Source organism: Rhea pennata, chromosome 26, assembly GCF_028389875.1.
Source record: "Rhea pennata isolate bPtePen1 chromosome 26, bPtePen1.pri, whole genome shotgun sequence".
Lineage (NCBI taxonomy): Eukaryota > Metazoa > Chordata > Aves > Rheiformes > Rheidae > Rhea > Rhea pennata.
This window is the reverse complement of record NC_084688.1, coordinates 3,721,565-3,742,678: the sequence shown is the minus strand read 5'-3', so window position 1 is coordinate 3,742,678 and position 21,114 is coordinate 3,721,565. Positions and strand designations below refer to the sequence as shown.

Here is a 21,114-nt window from a genome sequence, read left to right as displayed (position 1 = left end):
CGACGGCCGGGCCCCCCTCGCCCCCGACGGCAGCGGCCGCCGCGGCCTAGCGCGGGGGGCCCAGCTCGGCGCCGTTACGCGTCGCCATGGCAACGCGCAAGGTTCCCCCCCCACCCGTGGCGTTGCTGGGAGGTGGAGGGGGGCGGCGGGGAGGAGGGGGGCGACGGGAGGCCGCCGCGCAGGGCGCCCCGAGGGGCTCCGGCGCCCCCTCCTCCCGCCACCCCCGCCCGCCCCGCCCGCGGGGGGCGCCCTCCCCCCCCGCCCCGCCCTGCCGGAGCCGCGGCTCCCCGGCCCCGCCCCCCCGTGACGTCACGCGCGGCCGAGGGCGGGCTGCGGCGCGTCCTCCCCGCGCGCAGGGGGCGCTGCGCGGCGCCGCCGCCCCGGCCGCTCTCTCTCGCTCGCTCTCCGCTCTCGCTGTCCGGCGGCGGCGCAAAATGGCGGACGAGGGCTCAGTGTGCAGCTTCGTCTTCAAGAAGCGGGGCCCTGCGGCGGGCCGGGGCCGCCGCAAGCGGCCGAGCAGCGACCAGGAGCGGGGTGAGGGGTGGCGCGAGCCGGGGGGCGGCGGTCGTTGCGTTGCGTTGCGTTGCGTTGCGTTGCGGAGGTGAGGGAGGGCCCGCGCCGCACTGCACCCCCCCCCCCCCCGCGGCGGGGCCGTACCGCGGCTCCGGGCGGCCCGTTACTCTTGTCCCCCCCGCTCCCCGGCCGCGGAGGGTGCCGCTCTCCTGGCGGGCATCTCCGTTGCCCCGTTGAGGGGGAGGCAGTGCCTCCCCGCACCGCGTCAGCCCGGCTGGGCCACGCCTGTGGCAGCGGAGGACCCACCGGGCCCTGCTCGGCCGTTTCCCCCCCCCCCCCCGAGGCGCCCTCTCAACCCCGGGCCTTGCCCCGCAGAGAGCAGCGGCGAGGAGGGCAGCACGGTGGTGCGGAAAGAGCGGCGGCGGGACACCCCCAACCCCATGATCCAGAAGGTAAGGGAAGCACGGCTGCCAGGCCGGCCGAGCGCCGCGGTGCCAGCCGAGCCCGACACTGCGTGTTGGCCCCTGCCATCCTTCGTGTCTGCCCTCTTTTTGCTCCTCAGACTAGGAGAAGCATCAAGGAAAAGCCCACATACGCGCTGAGCAGCAGTGATGAGGAGGATCAGTCAAAGGAGATCGGGGTCACTTACAAATCGACAAGGTCGGCGGTAAGGACTGTATCACACCGTTTGAAACTGGCAGATGACAACCTGGCTTGGGAGCATTTCCCTCCCCAAATAGGGGATCAACCGCTCTTGATTTCTCTCTATAGAAGTGCTTCTTAGCTGCTTCAATCTTAATGCTCATGCTATTGTCCTGATACCCTCTGTATCATCAGGAGGTCATCTAAGGTTGGCCTTTATCCCTTAGGCATGGGAGCTAAAATCCCAGGATGCCGATGGAATTGTCCAGCATCACATGCAATTTTCACTAGAAAAGATGCTTGTAGCAGGTTTGCCCTAGTCTTGGGTTCATGTTTTAAGGTTTTGGACCACCTTCCTTCTCAAAAGAGTTCAGGGTGATTTAAAAAAGACTCACCTTTTTGCCTGTGCAACTAGTAATGGGGTAACAGAGTTACAGAGAGAGGCATTGTTTTCTTGGAAGTCACAGCTGGGAGTCCTGGTAATCCAGTGCCCTAGTTGTGGAACAACAATAAAATGAAAGTAGAGAAGAACTGTAGAAATCCCAAGGACTTCGCTGGAGATGTTGATGTTCCTTCTCTTTTTTCCATAAGCAGGTCAGTTTTGCTGCCAAGGTGGGCAGCATGTTTGTCAGCACTACTTGCTCTAGGAGAATAGGAAAGGTGCAGGAGGAGGTGACAGCTTTGGGGCTCCAGGAGGTTTTGGCACGTAAGCCGGATTTGGTTTTAATTAAGACTGGTTGAAATTATTCTTCAGTTCCTGTGCAGCTGTTCCTGAAGATCTGACAAAACCCAGGAATAGGTGTCTATTCAATGCATTCAAGAGGAATCCAGACCAGATCATTGTATTAACTAAAACTGACTGTAAGCCACCCACAGCTGGGTTAAATATCCAGCCATGACATCCTGTGTGTGGGCTGGGTGGTCATGGTTAGAATGTTGGGCACAGGACATCCAAGTTCGGTTTGCAGCTAAGCCAAAGCTGAGCTTGAAAGAACAAAATAAGGACAGATGTTTCCCCTGGCTTTGCAGGCTAAGCTTGGGGGCCATCAGTAATTAGCATTCTGGTCCTGCAAAAACTAGGCTGGATGTAAGAGAGCTAGCCCATGGGAGAGTCTCTCAGGCAGGTCCTATGAGAAGGTGGAAACTCGTGGAAGGTAAAGGAGGCCATGTCCAGTGCTTAGTTACTTCTTGCTCTGTAACCGACCCTTCAAGTAACCAAGGACCTCTTTGTCTTTAAAGGTTTTCTCTTCACTGTTGTCACGTGTACTTCTCTCTTTTCAGAAACCTGTTGGCCCAGAAGACATGGGGGCCACAGCAGTGTATGAACTGGACACAGAGAAAGAGAAAGATGCCCAAGCCATCTTCGAGCGCAGCCAGAAAATCCAGGAGGTCAGTTAGCCTTGCTCTGTAACAGCCAGCGCTCTGCGGCAGGTGTGTTTGTGCTTTAACCACTCCTTTCTCCTGCTAATCAAGAAATGTTTGAGTCTTTTGGATCTGCTGTGCAGCTCCGCGGCATGTGAGGTGTGTTTGGAAAAAGCAAGTGGTGAGACAGAGCTCCCCAGGTTTAACAGATCTGCTGGTCCAGTCAGTTTAGCACTTGGAGCCTGGTGTGTTTCAGAGGTTCTGTGTCTAAGGGAGGTTTGTGACTGGAGGCATGTTACAAACCAGGACAGAAGTGCCTGGAACAAGAGATGTGCACGTTGTGGCTGGAGTGAAACAGCGCTGAGAGCTATAGTAGGGAGGCAGGCGTCTGCCGTCTCTGATCTCAGGAGCGCTAAGAAGCCTTAATCATGAGTATGAGGAAATCTTCCTCCATGGAAATTTGAGAGGTGAAGAGTGTTTCCCTTGTAAATAAGGGAACTTGCCAGTTTTACTGGCCTCTTGATGTTAAGGAAGGCAGGGCTGAGAAAGGAGACTGGGGACAGAGAGGTGAAAGCTTATCTGTGACATGAAACTTGTCTGTGACAGGACTCTTCTGAGTCACTTGACCCTTAACCACCTTTCTTTCCCCTTCCTAGGAGCTGAGAGGGAAGGAGGATGATAAAATTTACCGTGGTATTAACAACTATCAGAAGTATGTGAAGCCCAAGGACACATCAATGGGAAATGCTTCTTCAGGAATGGTCAGGTAGGTTGGGATGAGCCTCAGAGAAGTGGGACCCACAGCACCTGCAGAGGCATCATCCCCAAAGGCACCTCACTGGGGCTTGAACTCTGCTGTTATTACCATCTTGTTTCTGTCTAACAAGTCCGGTGTCTGGTTCTGACCAGGCCCCCAGGGGCCTTTTCCACTGCAGCTGCGCACCCGGCCTGAGCCTTCTCCCACCCTTTCAGAAAAGGACCCATACGTGCTCCGGAGCACTTGCGGGCCACAGTGCGATGGGACTACCAGCCTGACATCTGCAAGGACTACAAGGAAACCGGGTTCTGTGGCTTTGGAGGTGAGTGGATCTCGCCTGCAGCTGACCACATGCCACACCAGATAATGCAGGAATGAGTGTCCAGCCTGTGATCCCATGTTTGTGGCACTAAGATTTGTGGACGCCTGGGCTGGCTTGCAGATGCTGTTGCAAAGTTGTTTCACATACGGCCTTGGTATTTGCATTGGCTTTTCTGAAAACTGATGGCCTCTAACCAGTGGATATGAGAGTGCTGGGAAGGATCCCTGGGATGTTCTGGTGAGCTGCACTCCTGCAGGTTATTCTGCAAGGGGTGAGATTTCCTGTTACTTTGCTGCAGCTTGTGGCTCTCTTCTCATGTGCGTAAATCCTGGAGCTGCTGCTGTAGCATATAGAGCACAATGTTTGGGGCCTGTAAATGCTGAAAGGGAGCTGCTTGGCACTGCCCTGCAGCTGAGGTGGGTGGGGAAGCAGTCAGGTTTCACCTTGTGTTGGCCAAAGCTTGGGCTGCCCTGAAGTGAGGTGTCCTGTTAACACCTAGGCAGTGGAGCTAGCGGAAGGAAGGAAGGAAGGAATGTTAACTCTTCTTTCTGTTTGTTGCTCAGACAGCTGCAAATTCCTCCATGATCGCTCAGACTACAAACATGGCTGGCAGATTGAACGGGAATTGGATGAAGGCCGCTATGGAGTTAATGGTACGACACTAGCTCTCTTCTCTCCGTGAGCTAATATTGGGTGAGGCTATGAAGTCCTCTCTCATGTTCTAGCATGAACATGACTTACTGGGATGCTGGGTTGGGAAGAAGGAAATGGGTCCTTTGCTGCTTTGAACTGCATGGGCCATTGATGAATAAACGTTAGACAGAAAGGACTTCTTATCCCACAAAGGCATGGAACTCCTTGCTGTGGGGTTATTTTAGGGCCAGTAACCACTGAGTGTGCTGAGCAAGTTTGCTGGTTTTGGATAACCACTGGCTGCTATCAGGGTGAATTCTTTGCTCTTGCCCTCTACAAAGAGGATAGCACCCTGCTATTTTGTAGGCCCTAGAAGCGAACTATGTGGCACCAAAGAGTTGTGACCGTCTCCTGCCTTCCAGCTGCACAGGAGCTGGGGTGCTTTCATGGTGCATTATTTCTCACTCAGTCTGTGGATGCAGCCCAAGGCTGCAGCTGAGTGTTGCTTGTGAACCTCTGTGCAGCTGAGGGAAAGGAGGTGTTCAGTTGGAACCAAAGAGTTTGGTAGCAGCTGGTTTGCAAAAAATCAAAAGAAAAAAAAAAAAAAGAAGAGGGGGCTGGAGGAAATGTCTGTTTATAGCAGCAAGTGGGCGAAGCAGAAAAGAATTTGCTCTTGTGAGATGAGCAACAAGCACGATGGCTCATTAGACCTAATTATACCTCAGTCCCACGCGTGTTACTGACATCAGTGACACCCAGATGCCTGAGCTCTATTGTTTGCAGCAGAAGTTCAATCCCACATGCTGTTCTCTTTCCATGTTTAATGTTTCGTGCCCCACGCATGGGCTAGCCTGGCTGCCTCTGCTATTGCTCCAGTCTAGTTAACTTTCTCTTATGCAGATGAGGAAAACTACGAGGTGAGCAGTGATGAGGAGGATATGCCCTTCAAATGCTTCATCTGCAGAAGTTCCTTCAAGAACCCTGTGGTCACCAAGTAAGTGGTGGTTCTGGCACAGGGAACCAAGGATCTGTGCTGAATTAAGTCCACTGGTCACTCAGTGTCTAGGCAAATGCAGTCAATACTCTCAGGCTGGTGGGTGGAACCTGCTTGATCTCTGGCTTGGCTTTTCTGGTAAGTGAACTCTTGGCCTCCAATAACCAGGGAGTCTCTCATAACTGCATGTGTTGCATCTCCTTTCAAGCCTTTGCTGCACAAAAGCCTTTAGACTTCCACAAATGGTGCCTTATTTCATCATCTTTCCCCTTAACCTTGATCTTGTTCTGCTGCTTCCTTTGTTCCTCCTAAACACTGAATGTGACTCTGCAACGTGTGAACTGAAAAGTGAAAGCATGGGGAAGCAAAGAGCTTACCCAGAATAAGGAGCAGCCTGAGGACAAAGTGGGCCTCACACGTCATCCTGCCTGCCACACCTTTGCCGCACTGCTCGCTGTCTTGTTGGGCACCTGGTAGCTCTACGCTCCCCTTCTTCCCCCACCCAGGGAATGGAGCCACATCTATTACAGGCAGCACTTGCCTCTCTAGTTTCTCTAGAGGAGTTTGCTGATGGCTCTGTACGATTCTCCGCATCAGCCAAGTGATCCAAGTGATGCTGAAATACCTCTCATGGAGACAGTGGAGGCTTCTGCTGCAGAGGAAGCCTTACATGCAGTTCATTCTTGCACTAGAGGGGATCACTAGTCAGTCACACTCTTGGCTACAATGATTTTTATCTGGTGACTTGCAATAGCATCTGTCTCTCCTTGCAGATGTAGGCACTACTTCTGTGAGACCTGTGCCCTCCAACACTATCGCAAATCCCAACGCTGCTATGTGTGTGACAAGCAAACCAATGGTGTCTTCAACCCAGCAAAAGGTAACGTGGGAGAGAAGGCTTTCAATAGGAGCATCTGGAGCAGAAACAGCACCGGCTCCTGGTGTCTGTTACCTCTTGATGTTCAGCCCAGCCATAGGCTGGAGCTCACAGCTTTTGGCCACAGCCAGAGCTTCTAGTGCCTGAAGATCATGGGTCTGACAGGTTTTTGGAAGTGTAAAATGGGTGTTTGTGCTTGTTCGGATGGGGAATTCTGGGAGAATCAGTTTTAGCAAGGGTAATGTGCTGGTGGCCTGGAGGCAGTAACTTATGGAATACTCCAGTTGGCAGGTCAGTAATGCACTGAAAGACTAACTGCAGCAGCTGATTCTCTGGACTCAGTGAATGGTGGTAGCTCCTAGTGGAGACTTTGGGCAGCTACCAAAAGTTATTTGCTGTGGTTTTGGAACAGATGGGCATTTACAGATCCTGAATAGCTTGCGTTGCTGTTGGATACCCTTCTCCACGTGGAGTTTCACGCCTGTTCTTCCTATTTTTCAGAGCTTATGGCAAAACTGGAAAAGCACAAGGGTGAGGAGGAGTCAGATCATTCAGACCATGCAGATGATCCATAATAGCAAAGCACCCTGTTTTGTATCTAGCTGAATAAAATTTCATGGCAAAAAACACAGATGGCAGCAGTTGCCTTGGGCTCAGCAGCTCTAGCCAGTGCTCGTTTATCAAACCAGCAGTTACTCAAATGGTGTTCTGACTGAAGCTGGACTCTCCGTTCATTGCTCCACAACAGCCAAAGACTGAATAGGTAAGTCAGACTCTGGGTCACGTCTGAGTACAACTGCCTGTTACCAGTGTGCTGCCGACAGGACCCAAGCAGTTGTCTGCAAGAGTACAGCAGTACTTCTGGGGAAGGAGGTGTTGAAGATTGTGTTCATTCAGTTACTTCATAGCCTTTTTTTTTTCCTCCTGTGACCAAAGTGCTGCTGTTTCACTCCCAGCTTTGCACTTCCTGCTGTTAGATATGGAAGCATAAAGCTGCCTCTAGCACATGGGGTCATTTCTACCCTGTAACTTAAATCCGTAATATTAAAGCCTGTAGTGAGCTACAGGCATGGGAACAGAAGTATTAGCTTGCATTAAGTTCTTTCTTCAGCTGGTTCTGCTAGCCAGCAGAAAGTACCCTAAACTTCTGCAGGTGTTTGTTATTTATTGCACCTCAAAGGAGTGTATTCCCTCCTGACTTTTTTGCCTACCTGTTTGTAGGAGAATATGGGAGTGAGTTAAGCAGGTTTTCAGGGGATGATACCTCTGGAGTTATTCCTCCAATGTGAGGAAACCATCTCCTCCTGCATGTCACTAACTCAACCCTAAGGCTTGCCTGTTTTGAGTGCTTTAGTGAAGTTGCTTGCTTTGAGTACCAGTGAGCTAGTCCCTGCCCAGGCTTGAGGGAAAGAGATGTTGATTTTGATAAGCTGCAGCCTTTAAAAAGAGGTTAGGAAATAAAGGTATCTTGATTTTATTATAATAAAAAGAGCCCAGAGAAATGCAAAATGATACCAAAAAAAAAAAAAAAAAAAAAAACTAGAAGTGTTCCTACCTTGTGTGGCACAGCCTGTCCTTATGAAGAGCCCTGCTCTGGGAGAATGAGTGCATTCTGAAACTTTCAGAAAAGAGTAACTATTTGCAGCTTTTTGCTTCTTTGGAGCATTTGAAGGTAGTTCAACTAAACTGTTGTAAGCAGCTCAGGTAAGCAGCTTGGGTGAACTGCAGGCAGTAGTGTATAAAGCAACTTCACTGGCTTATATTCTAATGTTATCCAGCCCCGCCCATTGAGCAGCCTCTTAAGGAAGGAAATTGGAAAAGGTTTAACATCTGTATTATCATTATTGTAATCTACTCCATCATTTTGTAGGAACAGCAGACTTTTTTAAAAAAAACTTGAAATATTTTATTTGTTTTGGCAAAAAAAAAATAGATTAACAAACTTCATCTGAGTTCAAGTAGTTTTATAAACACAACAAGGACCTGTTGCCAGCACCACTACTCCCATCAACCACACATACAGGACTGGATTCTCAGTGCTACATGAAAGAGTAGAAAGATCTCCAGCACCCATGGTCCTTGGAAAGGTCAAACTAAAAACCTTGAACACACTTCCAAAACACACTTCCAAAACACACACTGTGGAACAGGGGAGAGCTGCTACAGCAGCGGGGCAGAGTCACACAAACATGAAATCAAGGGAAACCATATGACAGAGGCAAGCAGAGGACTTCTAAACTGGCATTCAGTCAGGGAAAGTGAGACAGCAAGACTTAAAAAAAATTCTGCAGAAAATGGCTGAAGAGCAGGTGAGAGCAAGAGATTTAGCATAAAACTCAACTTTTCCTCTTGGCCAAGGTAGGTCACTGAGAACAAGCTGGTATGAGTGAGTTTTTTATACTGTGAAACCAGCCTGGCTAGCAGGATGCTGAACTAGACAGAAGCTGTGGGGGAGGAAAAGTTGGTGCATTGCACAGAATTACTTGCTTTGGTGAGGAGCAGAGGCTGGAATGCCCTGTCTGACCTGGAGCTCAGTGTGCTCAGTCTCAAATAAGAAGAGTCTCTAAAAGCTCTCTCCAGAACTGGAAGAGAAGAACCAGTGCTGCAGAGAAATGCTCAATGCAGTGAAGATGTCCACAACAGAATTGGGTCTTCTTTAACCTCCCAACACAAATTAGTGACTATATTTAACAAAATACTTCCTTTCCCCCCCACCATGATCCTCATAAGCTACCCTGTGACAACACTGGTAACAATAATCTGACTAGCTCTAGGAGAATGCCCAAAACTAAGGCTTCCCTCCCCTTGTTATCTCTAAGGCACCCTAGAAAAAGAACAAAAAGAGAGTAGGGATATGCAACCTTCAACTGTGATACGAGGAAGCCAGTGATTTTTAGAAACGCATGAACAGAGAGACCATCTCGAAAGAGACTTACTCAACCCCCTGTAGTGATCTAACAGTGCTCAGCTGCAAGAACTGGGGCTTTGGGCACTGTACCAACTGGAATACTGCACAGTTCCTTGGGGTTGAACCTTCTCCAGCTTGGGTCAGTCCATTTGTTTCCAGACTACTTCCCAAGTGAACAGATGGCTGACTTTCCTTCTCAAGGACCTGTAAACTTTTCTATATGTAACATTCATCACCTTTTTTTGAATGGGACCAATAAATTACAATGTCCAAAAAGCTCCTCCAGAACCAGGTCTATTCCATGTCTTTTCTAGAATTCCCAGTCATCCACATCCAGCTGCTCCAGGTTTGATACCAGCCCAAAAATGCCGCTGGGATCCTGTGGCCGTGTTCCTTCAAAATTAGTGATTGGCGTGACAGGGCGCAGAAGTTCAGGCAGCGCTTCAGAAGCACGACGCTTGATCTGCATAAAAAAGAGCAAACTCAGCTGCTGAAATGCTTCCCAGCACCAGTGTGTGGTTACAGGCAGCAAATAAAGCAGCTTTATCCTCCTCCCTGCATTAAGACATCTACAGGACTTTTGCACTGCATCTTGTGACAAGAAAGTGCTTAGCAAGTAATCATTCCAGTAGCACTCGTCTGCCATGGCCCTGATGCTCCCTTCACTGAGGAAGAGAAGCTGCAGTGCCATATGGCAGGGAGCTGCTGCAACAGCTGTGATACTACATAACACTCTTGGCCCTATTTAGTCCTCAAGTCTCTCCCAATCCTAGTAGAAAAAAGGGAGTGGAAAAAAATTAGCACATTATTTTTCAGGCTGTTGCAAATGAGAAACAAGCTTTGAGCATTCTAAGCTTTACAATGCTGTATTCTGTCTGGTCTGCCAGCCACGTCAGAAACGCCATGAGCTGGAGTCTAGCCATGGGGAAGCGTCACCCTAACCATCAGCTGAGAACAAGCCAAACAAGTAGTTTTAGGGGCTGCAGAGCCATTGCCTCTTATTGTGTCAGGGCTAGACCTGGCCGGTTGTAAGCAGTGGACATATCACCTCAGTTTGGTCTCAACAGGAAACTAGGCTATGAGAGCTTTGCTCAAGTATTCAATAGCCAGTAGCTGGGAAGCTTCTACGTGAGAAACAGACAGATTCACATCCTCTGTTCAAATTAGGAAAAGACGTACTGAAAACAATACCACCACCTCCCAGGAGAATGCTAAAATCACCAAGCTGGACTATCACAGGTCACCAAATGCCCACCAATTATTTGGAAACTCAGAAAATTCAGCAACTCAACAACATTCCCAGCCTCAGTTTCAGTGACACAGAAAGACAACAACTACAAAAAAGCCACTATGCTTTACTTGTAGATTATATGAGCTTCTTACCTGCTTGAAAAAGGGATGATTAAGCAGAGCGCCTGCACTTGGCCTATAAAAGGGAGTTGGAAGAATGAAGTAAGCACACAAGAAAATAAGGCAGCAAACTTGTGCTTTCAGGATGTTCAGGTGCAATTCTGTGAGCAGTTCCTCACCACAGCTTCATCCCCCTGCCATGCCCCATTCAAAGTGGGTACTTTGCAGCCACTCTAGTACTCAGACCCTCTGCACAGATTTGACTCAGGAAACTCTTCGTGGTCTCACAGCTGATGGAGCAGTCTGATGAGTGCTAGAACCAGGGAAAAGCGCAGGAGAGGTAGGGCAGGACCTCCACCTTTTCAGCAGTGAACTGTCAGACTGGGTCACTCACGCAGCATCATGCTTAGCATTATGCTGCATTCTGCACTGAATGGGAACTACTTAACCAGTGCTCAAGGATAGATAGTGGTGGTGAAGGAAAAACAGACCAGGGTCTTGCCTCTGTCCTGTCTCACCTACAGGACATCTCCCATTTATAACCAGTAGCACTGTTTGTCTCCATTGTGTTTGTGTGATGTTTTACACAAGCAGTTCAACCTTCTTCTGTGAAGAAGTTAACCAATTTGCTCAACTCAAAAATTGGTCTTGGAAAAGTTTCTGAACAGTGTGGTATGCTGGAGAAACCCTCAATGCTTACTACAGAAGAAAACACTGTTTTTGATCTGTTCCATATTATTCTATGGCTAGACAACAGACATACACTGATGGAAAAAGGCCAAACAGTCTCATAGGGACCAAAGTTGATCAGCTGATACGTAAAATCACTGTACCTCCCAAAGAAGGCTGCAAAGTATACTTACATACTGTGAAATTCTTCAAACTCTCTTATGGAAAATATCTCAAAAGTATTAACACTGCTTTTGGTTTACATACTTGGACTGCCTTTCTCAATGTATGAAGCCCATCCGCACACAACTATGCTTCTGGAGGCAGGGGTGCAGGAACCAAACAAAAATAAACCCTGCAAACAAACTTTGCTGGGAGCAGTGGCTCTAGAAGGGTGCTTATGGCAGGTGTAGTAAAGAGCAGATTTGGCCTGGCTTTACCTGAAATCTGGGTTCCTCTGGAGACACTGTTCTACAAAGTTGTGGAAGTAGGTTGAAAAGGTCCGAAGATAAGGGTGCAGTGCTGACTCTCCGTTGGCTGCTCTCACATTGCTAATAGCCATGCTCTCCCCCATCCCATAGTTAGCACTTGAACGGGAGGTTTTCATAGTCAGCTCATCAGCAGGAATTGTTGTGGTGTCTAGCAGGCATGGAACAGTCCCATTCAGCTTTTCCAAAAGCATCTGGAACAGACGTGACATAAGCAACACCAGACACAACACAGACTAGACACTGAGGGATACAAACAGGGACTAGAAGGGATGTGAAGATGCCATCTCATTCACCCCAGGCCAGATCACTACCTCCATCATCCAAAAGACATTCACCTGATCTGTTCTGAAGAACTTTGGGGGAAAAAATCCATAGCTTCATTCTTAAATATATCCCACTGCTTAATTCATACTGCAATTAATACAAATTAAAGGTCTCCTCAGTAAACCTCAAATGTGGTCTGCAAGCACTATACTGTTGGCTGATCATTACGGTGGGGAGAGGAAGAAAATCAAAGCCCTTCCCTTTCCTACTTCAAGTAATTAATGTTAAGATTTCCCAGTGGGTTTCTAATATCCTCAGCATTTGGACATTACCATTCTGACACGAAAGACTGGATACGGAAGCACAGCAGTTCTATGGAAAAAGCTGTAATGGGAAGCAAACCTGGGCACAAACAACACCCTCCTGTCTTTACATCCCAATGCAGAAAAGACAGTTATACAAGCCAGGATGGAACAGAGCAAGAAACAGCTTATAAGCCTTACCTGAGTAGAAGGCATGTCTTTAAATGGTACATGTCCATTTGCTAGTTCACAGGCTGTTATCCCTACACTGTAAATGTCAGATTTTGCATCATAACCTTGGAGATTCTGGAACGAGAAGAAAAGGATGAGGATTAGCCTTGTGGACTTGCATTTGATGGAAGGTTGACAGTGCCTGTGACTCGATATGCAGAAGAGCAAACCTAAGTGATTAGAGCGGAGAATGTACAGCCCACATATAGATATTACAGAGATTGTTACAGGTGACAAGTATTTTTTTTTTTTTTCTGAAATCAGCTGGCTAGTATGGATGTCACCTGCATTCTCCCAGAGAGGTAGATAAAGGGTAGACAGCAGCTAAGACAACATAGCAATGATGCGCAAAGACCTGGTTGAAACACTCTGTAAGGGGGGGGGGGGGGATCTGTAGAAGTACTTATTATTAAGCTATTTAATCAAACAGATCTAACAGAATTCCTTTCCGCTCCCCCTGCCTTAAAGATTATTTTTTTCTAGCCTGTCTAAACTGAAAAGGGTTTCACGGCAATTGCATTCCTTCCTCACATGTTTGTTTTGCACCCATTGCCCCTTTTAGCAGTTAGGAATGCCAGTTTCCCCCTATAAAGGGTCACTGATTATTTTAAGGCAAAAAGGATAGAATAAGAGTCTCCTCAAGAGAAGAAGCAACCCCACGGTTGTTTCTGTATTTTGGAACATGCCAAAAAACCTCTGAAGAGTATACAGAAATACTATATCACTGAACAATGGTAGTGGGATTTTTTTGTTTGTTTGTTTTTTAAACACACCTGCTGCAAGACTTCAGGACTCAGCCAAGGCAGGACCTTGATGCTGTATTTGGGAAAGTCGTGAACAACTTTGAGCCGCTGCCCGTGGTTGATCATACTTAGATTACTTCGCAGGCCAGAGAGGTACACCTTCCCATCCACAGAGATCAGGATATGGCTGGCTTTCACACTCCTCAAGAAAAAATAAAAATGGTCAGGTTCTCTGCCTTCAAAGGTGTTACGTTCCTTACAACATGCCAGGGAGGCTATTAGTGCAAAAGAACACTACAAAGAATTTAAGACAGGCACAGGTAAAGTGAAATTCTTTTACAGTACATGTAGTAGGAGTAGTGACCACCAATAACCTCAACTATGCAGCATCTGAAACTTACTTTCACTATAGGAGGACATACAAGAAAAGAAAGATGTCAAGGGCATGGAGATAGTGATTTAGGAGGAAATCAAGAGAAGTTACAGTACTAAAGAGGAATTCATCCTTCATGAGCACCTATGGAAAGCATAACAGAATACTCTATTGGACAGCTCAGTACACAGGACAATATATAATCAACCTCCTCCTAAGACACCGAGATTCCTAATGGCCATCCTGAAAGCTGTGCAAAATAACTACTACAAACATTACGTGGCTCAATTCACCATTTTGCATTTTCTCAAAGAAGGCTTCTGTGGCAAGGTGAAGTGCAGGACTGAAGGTTAAGGTACCAGGACCTTCAGCAGTAACAGAGAAAATCCCCCCCTCACTGTCTGTCTCAACACAGCATATCTGTAGCATTTGAATGGAGCTATAGCAAGTCTACCTGCCAACATGAGCTGCAGTTGTGATTTTTCTTTTAGATAGATATTGATCTTCAGCATTCAGAAATAAGTTTGTTTCACAGTGTTTAATAAGATCACTCATATAGTTTCCCGTGAGTTTCAATCTGCTTACTCTAACAGCAAAGTAATACAGAAATTAATAATCCATTCCATATCCCTGGAACTAGCCATTCTGCTCTAATGATGAGTAATATCTGTGAGAACTTCCAACAGAAATAATTTTTTTTTTTTTTTTGGGGGGGGGGTGTTCTGTGAAGGGTTTATTGTTTGTTTGTTTTGGGAGGGGTGAGGGGAGGATTTACCTATGTACATAGCCCATATGGTGAATGTAGTCAAGTGCTTTCAATACCCCTTGTAGGATATATGCAATAGCCAGTTCACTCATCCCATCCATAAAATGGGTGCAGATTAAATCTTTTGCAGAACCTAAAAAGAAACAAAATGCTTCTTAACTGAACAGAAAAAACAAGGATATTGCAACTCTTAAATACAATTCGTTTGACAGGACGTGCTGCTCAGAAAACAAAGGTATTCTCTCTCTACCTACCATAGGCCATGAAAGATGTCACTACCCATAGCTCATTGTCAGCTATGAAAGTTGCTTTGTATGGCACAATATTAGGGTGGTTGAAGAGCTTGGAAACATGAAGTTCTCCCTGAAAGCAAAAAAAGATATTTTGAATCAGTTTAGTGAATGCAGAAGTATGGATATGGTATTACCATGCACTGCTCTGCTGCCTGTTCTCTCCTAAACTTGCACTGTGCTATTAGTGCATTAGTGTTACCTGCAAGAATGTGACCATTTCATTGGTACAGGCTTCCAGGTTAACTCTTCTGACTGTGACATACTCCCCTGTGGGTTTATACTTCGCCAGATTCACAGTCATCAAGTCTTCAAAGCCTTTGCCTGAAAGAAAAGGCGTTAAAGTATCAGCAGTATTTCTTTCTCTTAAAGTGACTTGAAAGCCAAAGAGAAAGAGGCATAAAATAAGCAATCAGTCAAAAAAAAAGGCCAATGAAGCTGCAGAAATTATCTCCTTTGAAAAGCAGACTTCTGCTTCTCTGGCTTACTGAAAACATTACCTATGATAGTGAGCAACTCATAGCAGTTGCTGTCTGGTAGAAAGTTGCTCATGGTGTCCCTTTTAGGGGAAGAGGCTATCGACTCGGAGCTCGCCTCATTTGTCTAGGGAAAAGAAAAGAAAAGAAAGAAAACAGGTAAAAAAAAAAATCACCTGCTAGAAAAGTCACCTGCTCCATATAGTGTCATACACACTCAAAATACTAAAATAATATTGAATTTGGAAGAGAGAACTTATCTGCTGTTATGATTTTAAATAGTAAAATACCAATTGAAGTCCCAGAGATGCTTCAGTTCAGAAGATCCAGACATCTGTGTTCTACACGTGTAACCTTAACAAGTAAGTTATTACTTGCTGTAAGTCTGAGTTTCTTTAGGAGTATTCGGAGAAAACCGATTACTGTTCCGCAGGATAGCTTAAGCACTGCTCTATTGTAACCATTTTTCTAGCATTATTTACCAGCTTCTGTGACACCATCTTCTTGCCTGAGCAAAAGCCATCAAATGAAAGCTTGTTTATGGCACTTTTTCTGCACTTTGGCAGTTAGCATTCCTGTCTGATGCTGGGGCTTCTGTTTTTCAGCTGCTCATCTGTGGTAAGACCAACACAGCTGAAGTTGTTTTGCTGAATGGTACAAGTGATGAACCAAAGAGCCCCAGATACAAAGATCACACACACATGAAGAGAGAAGCTCTAAATGAAAGCAAAAACTTAGCTGCAAAGCATTAATGCTTACAAAAAGAAAACAAAAGACACCACACCACACAAGGCAGCAGCATTCCTAGCTCCTCTTCACTATATCTGACATAAAGCTATGGGCTTTATTTACATATGTTCAAGTTCTCCAAGCAGGAGTTTTGCAGAAGACAATGTTCAGTGTTCTGCAAGTTTCACTACACCTTGCAACTCCCTCAACTTCCTACAGTTACAAGGAGTGCATCCTAATGGGGATCCAAATGTATTTGGTGACTAAGATCAGATTTAATTATCTCAACTTTCCAGGACATTAATTCCTACTGACATTTGGAACCCCAGCTCATTTTTTCCACTTCATTCCTCATCAACTGTACATGCCCTTTATCAGACCTTTTCTCATTATAAATGAAGCAGGAAAGTCTTGTGCCCTTTCCTACAGTGACGCTAAATCTGTATATACTCTGATGGAAACAACACAGTGACAGCTGAAAAACAAAGCACCACTCTATGCTCAGTCTAGGCTACTGTGACCAGAGCACATAGGAGTTCACCATAAAATACCTTTGATTCAGTTTTAGTATTCAGCTCCTAAAATGCTTTCAAATGTCCCTAAATGCACCTTGAGAATAAGCTAGCAGTCTGGATTCCTATGTTCCAGCTTTTCAGCTGACTTTGGATAGCACACTTCTTAACCTTTCTCTGCCTACCTGTAAAATAAATGTATTTTTTCAGTGATGGGAAAAAGTAAAACTTAGTTTTGTGGACAGTATTATTTTAAGTCAAACAATTCCAGCAACAACTCAGGCAGCCTCTGTTTCGGAATAACTAACCTCCAAGATCTCAGCAGTCTCAAATCCTCTATTCTGGTCATATTACTACATAGTGCTGTTGCTTGACTAAGAACAGGTAGCAATTTCTATTCGCATTTTCAGAATTCTATTAAAGATGCCTGTCAATTCTCACTTCAACTGCATCATTCATTACATTTTCCAGCAATTTCACACAGTCCTGTCAACAGCAAGATTGACGGGAGAGAGACACAGGCAGATGGAAACCTCTGAAGCAGAAAGGCACCACCAAGGAAATGAAAGCAGAAGGCTCTGTTAAGCAGCGTTATGGAGCAATGACAGCTGGTGAAACACTGAGCAATATGTGAGTGATTATATGCTTTACTAAAAGTCTACTCCAGATTTAGCATAAGCCAACAAAATAGATGCAGAAAATTTAAATAAATTTAATCTTATTAATAGCATAGGCTGTTTCAATGGCAACAGAAAAATTCCATAAATTCCCCTTTTAAAAGTCTCCCAGTACATCACTCACCTTCCCATGTTAGAAGCTACCAATAACTAAGAGTTAATGCAAAAGGAGCTCTATCAGAGATTTATCAACATTTAGTTTAAACAAGAGTTTAAACAAAAGTTAAACTGAAATGTCACTTATGAAATACTGAAAAAAAGCTCCTCAGCGGTTTCACACAGGATATCTTTTGGTGTATGGTCAAAAGCAAAGGCGGCTGCAAAATGATGTCACATATGACTAGTTTTATGGCATGACATGCATTAATAGCTAGCTTTCAGGCTTGTTGATCAGATTTTAATTGGAATAGTTTTAAGGAAATTAATCTTTGAATTGTTATAAATGCCATAAGAAAATCAGTTATGTGATACTAGCAAGGATCTGTATTTGCCAAATCACAGTCACGTGAATTAGGAGGAGAGAACGTTGCTTTTGTTCTACTGCCTTCCTCTCTACCTCCTCATTCCTTCTTGCACTTTCAGCATGAGCAACAAAAATTTCCTTTCCCCATAGAATTATTGACCTTTTCGTATAAGCATCCTGGAAAAAGTAAGCTTTTGTTTAGATGCAAAAATAAGATCAGCAATACTACCGTAAAGATTTCAAAAAACCCAAGTGAATATTTTAATAAAAATAAAACAGCTGCTGCTCTCAATTTGTTCCCAGTCCAACCAATGCACAAACCTCAATTTAGCAAAAAGGTGTTAATTTAGTGAATTTTACACAAAATGGGATGCATCCCAAATTTTTAGCTTAGTTTGTGCCATTAAATTACAGTCACTGACAGAAAGTCAACTATAAGCAGCTTGAGCTGAAACCATTATAACGAAATTGTATTTAATTCCTGTTTGTAACTAATTTAAACCAGTGCAACACTTGCATACCAAAGGGTTTCAGTATGATGTGGGCAGGTAGGTAAGCATATAGACAAATATATTTTGTCTTGAGTTGTTATTCTGTGAATGTTGTTCATTATGAACCAGCTAATGTGTAATCAAGGCCTGCACAGTAAAAAGCATCAGAGGTAAAAGTTCTCAACTGCCCCATTTTGGCTGTATGTTTCTGAACGGACATTCCATGTTCACAGGATCCTTTAGTTGATAAGAGGCAGAACTCTCTAAGCATGCACAGAGCTAGCTCTGAAGACAACCAGACAAGTGGTAAAGTCAACTTAAACTGTAAATTATATAATGTTTGGTTTTGTTGTCAGTCTCTGTTATGGATGCTTTATAGGGAAGAGAAAGGAAATTGGAATCAGCACTTTCAGAAAGAACCATTCAGTTTGAGTAGCCAATATGAAATCTTTGGGCTTATTTTCAGAAGCCCCCTACGCTAACTCCTTCCATTTATTGTAATGGATGCTAAAAGGAGATTCACATTTCTGAAAAATCAAATCCAAATCATGTCAAGAAAAGAGATCATCCAGAAATCAGTAACATTTTTGATTAAAAAAAAAAATCCAAGAGATTGAATTTAAGGCTTTGACTTGTTACATGTAGTTTGAAAACCACACACCAAAATCTCCATTCCAGGGTGAAACCTATTTCCACACTTGTAGAGCTAAATATATAGAATGAAATATATAACTAAGGTTAAAAAAATAAATAAGTAAAAAAAAAAAAAAAAAAAAATCAGACTTCCACAAGGAATAATCTCCATGCAATGAACCACAGCACCACAACCTGCAAAAGTCACTTACTTTTCTCCGAGAGTCACCCGGAGGCTGCTCTGGAGTGAAGAAATTAGTTGTTCACCAAGTTGTGTTTAACAGATACCCATTATAAATATAGTTGAAACATACTGATGAGAGAACTGAATCAATACGCTCGCATGATACTTTTTGATATTCTTAGACAAAGATATGTAATTTACAGTTAAGGTTGCAACCTTAAAAAGAATTAAGTTATAGTACAAGTACGGGAATTAAAGAGATTCAAATAGTTCTACTGTTTATATGTTCTTCAAGATTAAATTTAAAATAAGACTTGTTTATTATACCTCTAAGCTCATTCAAAAATTACGTATCTGCTTAACTATGGAAGAAACTATTTAAAGGTTATAAATTAGTGAAAGTTTTCCCACTTCATCTAGAATCTCAAAATCTCACTGCTCTCTTATTACTGGATCAAGGATTCTGCATTCTAGTGGACAAATTTTCTAGTTATACACGAAGCAGAACAGAAATCAATTTGGTCTCTTACAGCCACCATACAGAGCTATTATCCTATCTATTTTTTGTTTGTAAAATAATTATTAACCTTTCTAGACTTCATACTTTTCTTTTGCATAGGAGAAAAGAGATTCTAATAGAAATACAAATTACTGAGTCTGAAATTAGTACTACCATCAACTTGACATTGATTTCCCAGTAACAGTCTTGGCCATTTCCATATTAACTTTACATGATTGGCCAGTTTGAAGACTTGTGCTATGACTGGATTTATTTTTCTTTTTCACACTTAAGATATGTATTTGTATGAAATCAACAGAACTTGATGCTAAAAGAAGAGACTTCTATCAATGTCATCTAATGAGAGGAAAACTTACCTCCAAACAGTTCGAATTCTCTTAAGCCCTCAACAATGAACTTTTCAGACACCCACCGCTAAAAGAAAAAAAAAAATTAATTATTTCCTCTAGAGACAAGCTGCTGTTCATTCACTTTTTGCCCAACCAAAAGAGAATTGTTCTTATCACTTAAATGATTTTACTAATCAGAAACTGATTAGCTGCATCATCAGTGCTATGTCCTTACTTTGGACAACAAGGCTATTATCTTCTTGTCCCACAATGATGGCTCGCACCCAAGTACAGATGTGAGGTATAGATACACAGGTAATAGTGATTTGCTATATAACACAACTACAAACAACATTAATATAGTTTTAGAACATTCAAACAAAAACCTCTATACATGAACATACATCAAAAACATGAAGCATGCTGTTCTCCCTGAGGCAAATAAAGGCTGTTTTCTTGCATGTACTAGATATTAAAAAAAACCCTCAACCACTTATAAAGGAGATAACATGTTTTCATTTTGCGTTTAGCCAATAAAGCTATGTATAGCCAAAACACTTAAGACACAGAAATTTATAATGCTGTTGGTCTTTTCCAGAATTCATGTTTAAAATTCAAAGTAAGCATTTAGTTGTGCAGAGTACTGTTTCTACTACTTTGTAAAACTTTGTGATTCAAAAAAAATGTATACACATATACATTTGTATATACACACACAGAATATGCCAATTTAAGCTTAAAGTGCGTTGATGACGCAGTTAGCCCGAAATAAACAGTCACGAACGCTCACGTATCAGAACCTGCCATCCCAATAAAGCAGCTGAACGAAACGGTTTGTATCTAATAGATCTACCCGCAAGCGGAGCCCTTGGCTTTAGGTAAAGGCGACCAAAAACGCACGCAGCGCAGCGTAACAGTATCAGTTCAAGGCATTAGAAGTGTTTTTCTCACGCGACAGTGATTGCTTTGACGCTTAAAAATGCGGGAGTGAACAGAGTCGCGGCGTTTGGCTTCCCAAACTAAGTTCAGCGGAAACCGAACGCAGAGGGCAGGTAGCGCAGACGGGGCCGGGAGAGAGCCGCTGTCACCGCGCGTCCCGCACGGCACGGCGGGGCCGCGGCGCGCAGCGAGGCTCCAACCGCCCGCGCTGCTCAGGCAGCGCCTGCTCGCGCTCCGCCGCCCCGCCACGGCGCCGCGTCCCCCGCAGGGCGCGGAAGGCCCCGCAGGGCGCCGGGGCCCGCCGGGAGGGCCGCGGCCCTCGGGGTACTCACGAGAAAAGACATGGGCGCCGGCTTCCTCGCACCGCGCGGGCCGCAACCAGCGCCACCTGCGGACACAGGAGCACCCGGGCCTTCAGCCCCCTCGCCGCGGCCGGGCCGGGCCGGGCCGAGCCGGGCCCCGCCGCCGCCGCCGCCGCCGCCGCCTCCCGCCGACCAGGCCCGGCGCCCCCGCCGCCACTTACCGGCGGGAGACGCTGCGCGTGTGACGACGCCGTGACGTCAGCACGCCACCACGTAACGCCAGGCGACGCGGCGCATTGCGTGACGCCATCCCATAACCCCCTGCGCGCGCGCGGGAAGCGGCACGCCGCCATGTTGGCTCCCCTTAGAGAA

General features: G+C 45.4%; 2 protein-coding genes across 10 annotated transcripts; one reads left to right on the top strand and one right to left on the bottom strand.

The window, feature by feature from the left end:
• The first annotated feature begins 428 nt into the window (after positions 1–428).
• Positions 429–7,181, top strand: LOC134151168 (E3 ubiquitin-protein ligase RNF113A-like). Its single transcript, XM_062595511.1, has 10 exons — positions 429–534; positions 889–965; positions 1,076–1,180; positions 2,437–2,544; positions 3,174–3,283; positions 3,490–3,596; positions 4,160–4,249; positions 5,130–5,223; positions 5,997–6,103; positions 6,602–7,181. Exons 1-10 carry the CDS (start codon positions 435–437, stop codon positions 6,673–6,675), a joined length of 972 nt encoding a protein of 323 aa, XP_062451495.1. The 5' UTR covers positions 429–434; the 3' UTR covers positions 6,676–7,181.
• Positions 7,182–7,981: 800 nt separating this feature from the next.
• STRADA (STE20 related adaptor alpha) lies at positions 7,982–20,988 on the bottom strand. 9 transcript variants are annotated; one of them, XM_062595501.1, is made up of 13 exons: positions 20,964–20,988; positions 20,773–20,828; positions 19,529–19,586; positions 18,681–18,709; positions 14,988–15,090; positions 14,690–14,811; positions 14,452–14,560; positions 14,207–14,330; positions 13,089–13,260; positions 12,286–12,390; positions 11,468–11,709; positions 10,392–10,434; positions 7,982–9,471 (listed from the first exon to the last, which is right to left on the bottom strand). In XM_062595501.1, exons 2-13 carry the CDS (start codon positions 20,782–20,784, stop codon positions 9,319–9,321), a joined length of 1,272 nt encoding a protein of 423 aa, XP_062451485.1. In that variant the 5' UTR covers positions 20,785–20,828; positions 20,964–20,988; the 3' UTR covers positions 7,982–9,318. The 9 variants fall into 9 exon arrangements, 8 of the variants coding, with proteins under 8 accessions (XP_062451485.1, XP_062451487.1, XP_062451482.1 ...); XM_062595503.1 differs by lacking the exon at positions 20,964–20,988 and having other exon boundaries at positions 18,681–18,793; positions 20,773–20,790; XM_062595498.1 differs by lacking the exons at positions 20,773–20,828; positions 20,964–20,988 and adding an exon at positions 19,737–19,850.
• Positions 20,989–21,114: the final 126 nt, after the last annotated feature.